The sequence below is a fragment of the Odocoileus virginianus genome, chromosome 8 (assembly GCF_023699985.2).
Source record: "Odocoileus virginianus isolate 20LAN1187 ecotype Illinois chromosome 8, Ovbor_1.2, whole genome shotgun sequence".
Classification (NCBI taxonomy): Eukaryota; Metazoa; Chordata; class Mammalia; order Artiodactyla; family Cervidae; genus Odocoileus; species Odocoileus virginianus.
In genome coordinates, this window is record NC_069681.1 from 74,453,150 (window position 1) to 74,466,325 (window position 13,176).

General features: G+C 47.4%; 1 protein-coding gene across 2 annotated transcripts in view; it reads right to left on the reverse strand.

Moving 5' to 3' along the window:
* The window catches only part of FLT1 (fms related receptor tyrosine kinase 1), a 197,057-nt gene that overhangs the window by 25,311 nt on the left and 158,570 nt on the right, over window positions 1-13,176 (reverse strand). For both annotated transcript variants that reach the window (XM_020882197.2, XM_020882198.2), the window contains 4 exons: window positions 12,828-12,960; window positions 6,426-6,530; window positions 2,662-2,775; window positions 958-1,046 (listed from right to left, as the gene is read on the reverse strand). In XM_020882197.2, the coding sequence (XP_020737856.2) occupies window positions 958-1,046; window positions 2,662-2,775; window positions 6,426-6,530; window positions 12,828-12,960 (441 nt within the window). The remainder of the gene's footprint in view (window positions 1-957; window positions 1,047-2,661; window positions 2,776-6,425; window positions 6,531-12,827; window positions 12,961-13,176) is intronic.

The window sequence follows — 13,176 nt, forward strand, 5'->3', positions numbered from 1 at the left end:
AGGCTGCTGCTAGTCCCAGGGAACAGATAGCTTAGTTAATGGTTTCAGGGTTTTTCTGACTAGGAGAGATAGCAAGATACAGGTTCCTAAAAAATCTCTCCTGTGAAAATATGTGACTATCTGAAGGCCTGTTCTGCTAGTTTTCCCAGGGCACGTATTGCCTTATTTCTAATCTCCACCTGAACTCCTTGCAGAGTGTTTTAAAGGTCAGCAAAAGATCCTCTGGAGGAAGAAATGGCAACCCACCCCAGTTTTCTTGCCTGGAAAATTCCATGGACAGAGAAACCTGGTGGGCTACCATCCATGGAGATGCAGAGTCGGACAGGACTGAGGACAAAGGTCAGCAACTGCAGTGGCTAATGACTCGGTCCTTGTAGAGCCAGATGGATAGCTAGCAACATTTCTTTAGTTGGCAACAGAAAATTTTATTTTCTTGTTTTATGCTATTATTTTTGTTGTTCAGTTGCTCTGGTTGTGTCTAGCTCTTTGCAACTGCATGGACTGCAGCACATCAGGCTTCCCTGTTCTTCACTATCTCCCGTCGTTTGCTCAAACTCATGTCCGTTGAGTTGGAGATGCCATCCAACCATCTCATCCTCTGTCACCCACTTCTCCTCTTGCCTTCAATCTTCCCCAGCATCAGGGTCTTTCCCAATGATTCAGTTCTTCCCATCAAGTGGCCAAAGTATTGGAGCTTTAGCTTCAGCATCAGTCCTTCCAATGAATATTCAGGGTTGATTCCCTTTAGGATTGACTAGTTTGATCTCCTCGCATCTAAGGGACTCTCAAGAGTCTTCTCCAACACCAGAATTTGAAAGCATCAGTTCTTTGGTGCTCAGCCTTCTTTATGATCCAACTCTCACATCCGTACATGACTACAAGACATGACTATGCTGCTATAGCCTGAATGGAAACTCAATTCTTTGTTGAAAAATCCCCAACCCAGAAGTTCCTTACCTTGTTGAGAAAGAACAAGGCCCGTTTGCTCTTGAGATAGTTGGAGAGATTTCCATATTTGCAGTATTCAACAATCACCATCAGGGGCCCTGCAACCAAAGCAACACAAGCTCAGTCAGTCATCTGCCAGCCTCGGTAGGCCTGGAGGTCTCAAACCGACTTGTTTTTATATTAGCGAGTTCTGCGGGAATCCCTGGGTTGGGAAGACCCCCTGGAGAAGGGAATGGCTACCCACTCCAGTATTGTTGCCTGGAGAATCCCATGGACAGAGGAGCCTGATGGCATATAGTTCATAGGGTCGCAAAGGAGTCGGATGTGACTTGGTGACTTAACTTTTCTGGGAGATGCAACTTAGGGGTGAGATTTCTTTTTCAGTTGAACCTGAGAAAGAGTTTACAAATACAAAAGGAGTAGATATGGGGGAGGAGTGTGGTGAAGAAGCAGAAAAAAAGCAAAGTAGTAGAAGAGAGAGAACTTTGAGGAGGGGGCAGGGCAAGGTCAGGGCTCTGCCTGTGACTGGCAGGCACCCTCCCCTGCCAGCCTGGGGACACTGTCACATCAGCCCCTCCTTCCAGGACCTGTCTGGCCTGACTCCCCTGCACCACAGCCCCCTGGGGGCGTCTGCATGGAGACTGCCTTGGGGCTTTCAAGGTCTAACATGGGGATCAGCCAATTTATAAAGGAAGAGGAGATAAACATTTGAGGCTCAGCAGGCACACAATCCTGGAGAAGGGAATGGCAACCCACTCCAGTATCCTTGCCTGGACATAGACAGAGGAGCCTGGCGGGCTACAGTCCATGGGGTCGCAAAGCGTTGGACATGACTGAACGACCAAGCAGCAACAGCAGGCCGCATTTCTACTCAAGTCTGCCTCTGTAGCCTGAAAGCACCTTGGATGACACCCTTGAGTGACTGCGCTTCAACCTTATGAACGCAGAGATCTGAATTTCATAACATTATCCCACGTCACAAAATATATTTCTTTTGCTCCCCACCCTGTTCCCCAGCTATTTCAGCGGGTCAAATGAAGCCCACAGGCTGGCCAACTGGTTTGCCAACTTCTGGTCAAAAGAAGCAAGAGGGTTGGGAAGCGGGGGAACCCCAGAGCTGCGCTGCGGGTCCCCGGGTGCCCTGAAGTCTTCCCCCAAACCCCTCGGTCCTCTTTACCACTCGCCCAACCAGGCTCAAGGCCTGGGGGGAAGAATAGCTTCAGGTTCTGGATCAAAGCAGACGTGGCCCCAGAGGGGCTCCCGGCTGCGGGCCCTGCCCTGGGGGAGCCTTGGTCATGACACAGCCCAGTCCCTGCACTTGGCCTGGGTGGGTGAGCCCTGTCTGAAGGCCATGGCCACCCCCCCACACCCCGCTTCTCCTGGGATCCTGCTTGGAGTCATCCCTTCCCTTGGAGGAAGCTTCCAGAATGCCCACCTTCTCCGAATTTGCCTCGGTTCCCATCATGGGTGTCCTTCCTTGTCTAGTTCAGCAGAACCAGATGGGTCTCAAAGGGAGTTCTTCTGTTGGGAACCTTTAAGCTAAGCATGCAGGGAAGGCATTTCCAGGATGGGAGCCCCTTCCATCCTGGGACAGACTCCTCCAGACTACAGCAGGCTTTCTTCCAGGAGGTGGAGAGAGGGGTCGGGGGACAGAGAAGCTGCCCTGGTGTGTGAACCCAGAGAAGAGCAGCTCCCCCCACCCCCCCCACCTACCTCCTTGCTTGGTGCAGGCTCCCAGCAGGTTGACGACATTCAGATGGTGGCCTATGTGGGTCAGGATCTTGAGCTCGGTCATCAGAGCCTTGTACTCGCTGGCCGTGGCCCCCTCTGTGTAAGGAGCAAGGGAAAGTCAGGGCGACGGGACAGTGGGGCTCTCTCCTTGAGGGCAATCCTCCTCCCCTCGGAGGTGAGCAGCGCTCAGCTCTCATTGCACCGACTTCCCCATGCTCTGCAGAAAGGCCAGTCTCCAGCCTGTGTTCACTCCTCCACCCTCTTGAGCCAGCATCCTCTGGGCAACAGTGAGGCTGGAGTGGTGTGGGGTCAGCTACTGGACATCGCTCTGGGTGGACCGGGTCCCAGAGGGTCATGGGCTGACTTGGAGTTGGGCACCTGGTGGGAGTGCCCTCCCAAGGCTTCCTTCCATCAGAACCAGGCCCAGTTAGAAACTTCCAGGCAGGAGTGTGCCCACATCTCATCTTTTTCTCACTTTCCCCACTTTGAGAATTACAAAGGAGAAGCACAGAGGGGCCTGCAAGGGCAGAGAGGCCCCTTCTGTAAACATCTTTGCTGTGTGTTATGTTTTCCCTGTAACCTCTTCCTCCCTGGAGTCCTCAAGGTTATCTCAAGTCAGGAGGGTCCATAAGCATCTGACTTCAGCTTCATTCTCAGAGATAAACAACATCAGTCTAAGAATTAGCAGAGTCTAAAGCCCAAATTAACTTTGTCCTGTCTGTCTGTTCTTATTGGTTAACTTATAAAGCATTAACAAATTTCAAATTATGTTTAGAAGTTTAAAGTAAGTCATATTAGCTTGCTGTAAAATATTTCAACAATAAGATGTTTATGAAGTAAAAAGTGAAAGTCATCCCAATCCAGTTACCTTTTTAAAAAAAAAAAGAAATCCAGTTACCTTTTTAGAAGTAACCACTGTTAATCACTTGGAGTTTCAGACCGTTTTCTATGCATTTATAAATATATGTACCCAATCAAAAGTCTTTTTTGTTTGTTTACATAAATGGGATCACATATAAAAATATAAAAGCAAATTTGATGTATATAATTTGCTTTACCCCCTTTTAAATGTGGTGGACTTTTCTCATTCTTTTAAATTGATTAATGGCATTCCTGACATTTAGATGGTCTATAGTTGTGTTTTGTTTTTGCCATTACATATATTCTTTAATAAACAGCCTGTGATTTTTGTGCCCATGTGTGTTTCTGTAGGACAGTCCTAGAAGTGAGTGGAAGGCTGTGCATTTCACATTGTGGATATTGGAATGGAATTTCATAAGTATAAGTCATTTTTTAATAATAACCAGATAAACACTAGAAGCCTCCCAATGGAGTTGGGATTGGCTCAGAGTAGATGCTCAACAAATATTCGTTAGACAAATAAACAACATGATTACTCTTCTCATCTCAGACATGGGCTTAAGGCCCAGAAAGGTTAAAGGTTTTGCTCAAGGGCACTTTGAAAGAGCTTCTGAGTCATGGCCTTTGTTTGACCTTCTGCCTTTCCAGTGTCTCTTAGAAACAGATGGCCAACCAACTTAAACAAGAAAGCTTGAATGAAAATAGTGTTTTAATGATGTTATATAGTGGGTGATTTGGCAATCTCTTGCAGTCAAGGCTGCTGGCTTAAAAAGATGTTAAGCCTTTATTAAGATATTATACACACTATTTTTGTATTACATACAACAGATTCTCTGGGCCTTTAAAGAAAATTTCAAGTCAGAATTTCCCCCTCAAATTCATCCTTTCACGCCCTGATGCCCCTTTGGCACTGAGGGAAAACCAGGTTCTTTGGCTCAGATTTTTCCATTTATAGGCAGGGCCATGCCTTTTATCTTGGGCCCATAATAGACAAGCATGGGCAGCCGATCTGCCCCTTCTAGCATCTTATTCTTTAGCTAGTTTTGTCTCCCTATGTGTGGTTGTAAGCAGGGAGACAAAACTAGCTAAGGAATAAGATGCTTTCAGATTTAGTGTCAGCTTATCTCAAGGCTGGATACCAGCTTACCTCCAGAACACAGACCAGAATCATTTTCAGGATTTTGGAGCGATGGATCATTTCTAGAAGGCAGCCCTTCTGTAGCACTGAGGTGTGTGTGTGTCAGGGGGATGAGCCTTGCACCCGAACTCTTACTTTTGCATGGCTGAGTTGTGTGGCCTTGCAGAGGCTACTTAACCTTTCTGGGTGCTGGTTCTTTATCTGCAAACTGAGATAATAAAATCTACCTTACAGAAGCTCTAGAGAGAAAAACAAGAAAAGTGACAATTTCATGCAATTCAAGCTACTATATTAAAGTATATAGGGTTGGCCAGAAAGTTCGTTTGGGTTTTTCCATAACCCAATACTTGGTCTGGTGCTTTCTCACATAGAAGACACGTTGATGTCTTTTCTCTTTAGACCCTGGGATTGGGGGTGTCCAGGGTGGGGTGCTGGAATGCAGAAATTCTCTCAGAAATGCTTGTGATCATCTGGGTAGTTCCCCTTGAACAAGTCCTCCTGTTTTCATGGATGCATAACTCCTTTTTCCTGGCTACCTTCAGGCTCTTTGCAGAGCTTTATCAGAGCAGTCACTCGACAGCCTTTTGAAGTGGAAACTATCACCACACGGGGCTTTTTGCAGTGACGGCGAGCGCTGGATTAAGGTGAAGGCTTTGCATCCCCCCCAGTGAGTGGGTCTCTAAGCTGGACTCTTTGCCAGCTACCTGCTTGGCTGAGCGCAGTTTCCTGTGCCTGAAAACCCCCTGGCAATGTGTCAGCGATGTTGGAAAGCCGAAAACTGCTCTGTGGGCTTTTAGTCCTGTTTCTTTCGGTTTGGGAACCTTACAATGCATCGAAGTAACATGACAATTTCATCACAATGAAGAAGTGTTTTCTGCACTTTAAAGCAGAAGTCCTCAACCTTTTTGGCACCAGGGGCCGGTTTTGTGGAAGATAATTTTTCCATGGACTGGGAGGAGGGGGAGGAGATGGTTTCAGGATGATTCATGTGCATCACATTTATTATGCACTTTATTTGTATTATTACTACATCAGCTCCACCTCAGATCATCAGACGGTAGATTCTGGAGGTTGGGGACCCCTGCAGTGGGGAGCTGTGTGTCTTGGAGATGTTTGGTTTATGAGATTTTCAGTGGTTTTCATTTTCACTCTATCTTAGGGTGGTGGTGGTAAATCGCTTTGTCATTTGACCCACCTCCCAGTGCTTCACAGAGTGATAGTATTGTCAACATAGAAAGATGATTTGTTTATTTGTTTTTAAATCTCTAAAGAGGAAATGTTTTATGGGCAGGACTTGATGCTATAAAATAGCTTGACATTCTGATCAACTCAATTGTTCTAGCTTCATTGTCTTTATAGTGAGCTCAAGCCCCAGCTGAGCCTTTGAGATTTAGACATACAGCCAAGTTTCCATTGTGATGTCATATGGACCACTCCAAAAATTCATACCTGTGGTTACTGTGAGCTTAGGTCCCTGGTAGTCTAGGAGAGTCTGAGACGCGGTAGGAGAAACATCTTTGACAGAATAATTTTCCCATGGATACTGCTGGACTGTTTCACTTACAAGGTTTATTTTGAGCTCTTGGTGGCCTCATGGAAAGCTCCAGAGGTCAAGGGTCTTCCAGCAGAAGAAAGTTATGTGGCCAGAGCAGACACAGCCTCTGTCTGTTGCTAGGCCACATTCCACTAGTACCAACACATAGGGAACGTAATGGGGAAGTTGAAAGCCCAATTAGAGCATCCATACCTTTCAGCATCTTTACAGCCACAGTCCGGCAGGTGGGTGATTTCTTGATGCCGAATGCCGATGCTTGCACCACTTTTCCGAAAGCCCCTCTTCCCAGTGACTTGCCTACAATGGAAAGAAGACGTTGGTTTGTTTGCCAAGTCAGCAGAATCAGTTAAGTCTTTTGCAGGAAGAAGGGGCCTTTTCCCTATGTGTGTATGTGTGGCATGCAGCTTTGAAGGGGATCTCCAATGAACGGACCCCAAATGAGTTAGGGACACATTTATGGGGTATCTTCCTTCCAACTCTTAACTGTGCTTCCATGTGGCCCTTGCTCTGTACAGTGAGGCTAGGACCTTCGAGGACATTGGGGGCAGCTGTATGGCCCGTTTTCTTTTACAAAGTCCTTCTCCAGGGGGAGAGGCTACCAAATCTGCAGTTAGTTTTTTTTCCTTTGTCTGATAACATTATCACCACAAAAATTCCCCTATGTTTAAACTAAACCCCTTTTCTTGCCACTTAAGCTTATTTCTTCTGACCTGTGTTTCAGCAAAGGGAACAAACTGACAAGGGTGGTTACCGCTATTGGCTATAGTGATGCTTCAGAGCTGCCAAAAATCACTGAAGTCATTTCTCAGACTTCCTTGCCAGGCAGAATATCCTCCATATTTCTAACGTGTCTTTACATGATGATTACAAATCTTTGTGGTTCAAAACATGGGCCCCTCAACCCCGGGTAGCAATTTGTTTCAACCACAGAGAGGTGATTGCCAAGTGCAGTAACAAAGTGTGAGGTTTCGTTCATGGTTCCCCAGCAGTATGCTATGTTCCGATGACTGCTAGCACATTTGTTTGTTTCCCTCACCCTTGAATGAGACCACTTGACTCAAAGGGGCAAGGACCACGCCTGAATCTTCCTGGAACCTGGTGCATGAGGCATCAGGGCCCCGGTGCACTAGTACAGAAGGAAGAGGTGCATTTGGGAGTTTGTGAGATGCTCAAACCAAGTCTCTTACAGTCCTAAGTTAATCAGAGGGGCCCTGGGATGCACAGCTGAACAGTGCTCCGTGAGGAGGGCACCTCCCCCCTTTTTCTATCAGTGCTTCCTTCTGCATCTCCAGGACACAGGTAGCTGACTCCAACTTGTCCAGCAGGAAACCAGTACATCTCAATCATGATATGGCAGAAGAAAGAGTGAGCAAAAGAATTCACCATTTGTTGGTTCTTTGGGGGCAGAGCTGTGGAGTAGGGGAAGCCAACAAAATGCTTCTGATGAAAATTAAATCCTGGTTCAGTTCAGTTCACTTCAGTTGCTCAGTCGTGTCCGACTCTTTGCTACCCCGTGGACTGCAGCATGCCAGGCCTTCCTGTCCATCACCAACTCCCGGAGTTTACTCAAACTCATGTCCAATGAGTCAGTGATGCCATCCAACCATCTCATCCTCTGTCATCCCCTTCTCCTCCCGCCCTCAATCTTTCTCAGCATCAGTGTCTTTTCAAATGAGTCAGCTCTTCACATCCGGTGGCCAAAGTATTGGAGTTTCAGCTTCAACATCAGTCCTTCCAATGAATATTCAGGACTGATTTCCTTTAGGATGGACTGGTTAGATCTCCTTGCAATCCAAGGGACTCTCAAGAATCTTCTCCAATACCACAGTTCAAAAGCATTAATTCTCCTGTGCTTAGCCTTCTTTGTAGTCCAACTCTCACATCCATACATGACCACTGGAAAAACCATAGCCTTGACTAGATGGACCTTTGTTGGCAAAGTAATGTTTCTGGTGAAGTGAAGTGAAGTCGCTCAGTCATGTCCAACTCTTTATGACCCCATGGACTATAGCCTACCAGGCTCCTCAGTCCATGGAATTTTCCAGGCAAGAGTACTGGAGTGGGTTGCCATTTCCTTCTGGTAGTCAGTGTTAATTTAACACAGCACCTCTTGCCCACCTCTTTCTTGGGCTGTTCTGGTAATGTGTTTTCAGTGAGCTAACTTTCCTTCCACCCTCCCTCCCTCCCCAAAGGACACTGTTTGTTAAGATTCCTGGAAAGTTTGTAATGAAGCTCTACTTGTCCTCATCCTACCGGAACCTTTATACTTGCATGCACAACTCCTCAGTAACAACGTGTCCTCACCTGCCTCAACTTAGCATCTTCCACTGCCCACCCCCCCAGCATCCAGTAAGGATGTGGCAAGAGCTCGGTCACTAGTGTCATCAGAGGCGTCTCCCTACCTGGGTCTCACGGGGACACTGGTGAGATGACACGCCTCCCTAGGTCAGAGGGGCAACTGTTGTGCTGACAGAGATCCTCCTCCTAAGGCACGCTCATGGGCAGGGATACAGTTTCTGCTTCCTTCTTCAGATCAAAGTGTCCAAGAGAACAGGGCTTCTCTTTTACATACAAGAGTGTCAGGTGGACCCTGAAATTGGATACAGGAAGCACGCTAGCAGATGCCTTCCCCAGATTTGTAAAAATTGGTGTGTCCTGATTAGCGGCTTATTCCTTGCTTTCGTAGGGTAAAAAAAGAATGCCTTTTCTTCTACATCACCTCCTATTGTCTCCTGTGAAAAGGGTCCTGAGCCTGAGACAGGTGACGAGCATCTTTGCCTTGGGTACCTGTCTGCAGACTCCTGCTTGTCTGGGGCAGGCAGCATCCTTTTCATCCCCACACCTCCAGCCCCCACGCATTCCCTTCTTAGTCAGCACAAAACACTTCCCATCTTCCAATGGGAAGGTGCCCTGTCGGACATGATCTCAACTTCTGTGAGTTGAGGACTTTGCCTTGACCTATGAGAACGGGCTCGTTCTCACTTGACTTCCTTCAGATTTTTCATTTATTCTCTTGGAAGCTGACTGCCGCCTCATCAAACAGCCTGAAGCTCTTACAGGCTCTTTAATCGTCTGATACATCGCAGTCCTCTGGCGGACCCACAATTCCAGTGTCAGGGGAGCCCTGCCACGCTGGACTTGATCTCGCTTGGTCCTTCTTTTCCCTTAAAATCCTCCTTGGTGCTACCTGCATGCCACTAGCTAGCTTGGAAAAATGCTGGGTCATTGTTACGGAATGGAATACTATTGGCATCTCCTCTGAGAGGGACTGGTTAGGGTCCTTGGACATGGGGGATGGTTGGAGGAGAGCAGGGCAGCCTGGAGCTGAGCCCTTCTTGGCATCCGGACTGGTCTTCCAGGAGGCAGAAGCAGCCCAGGCTCGAGCCATTCACCAGATTTCATACATCCTGTGTACTTCCCCATGGTAGGTAATTCTGACTTTATCTTCCAATGGGAAGATCCCCTGTTTGACATCATCTCAACTTCTGTGATAAATACATAGGAGCTGAATTTTCTCCCAGGTTTGGTGAGGAATCACTAATAAAACAAGTTTCTTTAGTTCTGGATTCCAGGAATTTCAATGGTAGCAACACTCTGGACCCAAGCCCCAGCCCTGTCTGTCTCTCAGATGCTATCAATTCCAGCTTCTCTCACCAGGGCTGCGGGTCATAACCCAGAGGGAAGACGCAGCTGAAATCAGAAGCCATTTGGTCTGTGTGTTTCTCTGTATTTGTAACTCATTATAACTCTCACGTCAAACCAACTTTTCCTCTTCATCCATCCAGACATCATTTTGGTTACTTTCACTTGTCAGATGTGACTTGCTCTCTGTCATCTACTTGGCTTAAGAAACAGACACATCTTGGGCCTCTCTGCTCCTATAGAAGTGGGATGAGGCTTCCTTTGGCCCTTGGAGCCATACTCAGCACTGAAAAGCCGAGCTGGTCTGTTTGACACACTTACTCTCACCCATCAGAGATACTCGCGTGCATATCAGCTGGATCTTTGCATCTGGTGACTCTGGGAGGGAAGAGAACTATAAGATCTCTAGCAAGGAGCATCTTCTGAAATGGGCTTATCTAAACCCACAGAGCCCTGGGGGGAATTCTGGTTCACAGTCTCCTTTGATGGGCCACTAAGGATCATAGTGGTCCTAGGCCAAGGAATGAAGGAATGGGACAGAAAGCTCTCGCATCCTGTACAGAAGAAGCGTGCCTGCTTGTGACTAATACCTCTGGAAAGCAGTGTGGCCTCAGAATGGCTTCCAGTTCTGGGAAAATTATCGCATGTTCCTGCCAAGGTCACCGGGGGCGGGGGGTCTGGGCTGGCTGCCATGTAATTTAGACTTACAGAAGGAACTCATCTGATGTACCACCTGCCCTGAACAACTCTCAATTTAGTTGATCCCCCCACTGTCCCCATCAGCAGCCATTGCTGGCTTTTGCCTGTCTTTCCAGCTTTTTTTTTTTTGCTGATTTTTTTTAAACTGATTTCCAATTTTCTCCCCCAAGCCAAACAGCACATATTCTTGGGGCCAAGTCTTCTTTCTCATATAGGGAGAGATAAAGGTGGAATCAAGCCCAAGAGAAAGAGAAGAAAATCCCTCTGTCCCCTCCCCCGCCCCATACAGTCTGCATGTGGCGGAGGGGAGGCTTTGCGGCTGCATTTATAACAAGTGCTCTGCACCAAGTAACAAGTGCCATTGGCTCCACGATCTCTCTCCCTAGTTCCAAATACTAATGATTCTGGCACACACAGTGGGGAGTGGAAAACTTTCAGAAGCCACTGTCTGAGTATCTGGACAGGAGTCTTGGAGGCTCCTGTTGTTCTGCAGCTCCTAGGCTGAAGAGTAACGTGCATTGTGACCTCTGAGCTGGAGGGACTTGGGGTCTGAGGTGGAGGGAAAGCACGTTACCTGGTGTTGACAGCATCCCTGTTACCTAGGAAACAACAATCTTCCCTTTCTGTCAGTGGAGCATAAACACGAAAGAGAAGGGCTTTCTTCTCTGTGTTGGCCATTTCAGACACCCAGGGAAATTGAAAGTATGTAACTTATAGATTCGTGCGGTGGGGCCTTTTGATCCGCAGTTGTGCCAAACACCAGCTCTTTCACCAAATACTCGGTTTCCCTGCACCTCCCCGTTCTGAATTGTGTTCCAGGTCACCACTTCCTAATTTTTTAAAAAACTGTATTTATTTTTAATTGGAGAATAATCGCTTTACAGTGTTGTCCTGGCTTCTGCCATACATCAGCATGAAGCAGCCGCAGACGGACCCGGGTCCCCTCCTTCTTGAACCTCCCTCCGAGCCCCTACTGCATCCCGCTCCTCTCGGTTGTCACAGGGCAAGAGGTTGAGCTCCCTGCGTCCTGCGGGAAGTTCCCACTGGCTGTCTGTTTCATACATGGTAATATATGGATTTCCAGCTGCTCTCAGTTTGCCCCAGCCCTTCCTTTCCCTGCAGTGTCCACAAGTCTGTGGTCTGTCTGCAACTCACTGCTGCCCTGTGAAGAGGTTCATACGTACCATCTTTCTAGATTCCATTTATATGTGTCCAAACATGATATTTGGGTTTCCCTGACTCAGATGGTAAAGAATCTGCCCTCAATGCAGGAGACACAGGTTTCACCCCTGGGTTAGGAAGATCCCCTGGAGAAGGGAATGGCTACCCACTCCAGTATTCCTGCCTGGGAAAGCCCATGGACAGAGGAGCCTGGCAGACTAAAGTCCATGGGATCAGGGCTTCCCAGGCAGTGCTAGGGGTAAAGAACCCACCTGCCAATACAAGAGATGTAAGAGACGTGCTTTCAATCCTGGGTGAGGAAGATCCCCTGGAGGAGGACATGGCAACCCACTCCAAAATTCTTGCTTGGAGAATCTCATGGACAGAGGAGCCTGGAGGGCTACAGTCCACAGGGTTGCAAAGAGTTGGACACGACTGAAGTGACTTAGCATATACAATACTTGTTTTTCTCTTTGACCTACTTCATTCTGTGTAACAGGCTCTTGGTTCATCCACCTCACTAGAACTGACTCATTCATTCCTTTTAATGGCTCAGTAATATTCCATTGTATGTATGTACCATAACTTCTTTATCCATTCATCCGTCGATGGACTTCTATGTTGCTTCCATGTCTTGGCTATTGTAAATAGTGCTGCGATGAACACTGGGGCACACATTCACCACTTTCTCATCCACAGAAGTTTTGTTATTTAATAGTGCCTACAAGATGCAGCTGAAACTAATTGCTCCCTTCCCCTTCACTTTATCTGTTCTCATGTCCGTGTCCTTCTCTCTTCGAGGGGATGGACTCAAGCATCTTTGCATCCCTACCACTGAGATGGGTGTCAGCTGCTCAGTGAAGATGCCTGATGACTGTTGAAAGGAGGGACAGGTGCTGCCTTGTCCCCTTGACCTGCTGTCTCACCATTCCAGAGAATTCTTTATTTCCATGTCCATCTCCCTTGCTGGTTTTTGAGCAACTAGAGGGTAGAACCCTGCATCTAGTTACTTCTGCTTCCCTCAGAGCACTGTGTTTTGTGGGCAGTGGGTGCTTGGTGCAGGTTTAGGAATCCAGGGAACAAATACATTACCCAGTTTAAGTCTCTCCCGGGCAAACTCCCACTTGCTGGCATCGTAAGGGAGCCGATCGCACTGCTCATCCAGGGGAACTTCATCTGGATCCATGATAATTGACAGGTAGTCAGCTTTAATCTCAGAAGACGACTAAGGAATAAAGAGATCTCAGAGTCACCAACCAGGGAACAACTTAAACCCAGATATGTAATGTAAAACAATATTTGGCATCATCAGCTCCTATTTTGGTTTGTTGGGTTGAAACCACATGGTCAGTAGCAGGATGTGCCCTCTGCATGCACATAGACGCATCACAGCCGAGCATGAAATTTCCATCAAGCCGCTCCTTACTCTTTTCACAATGTG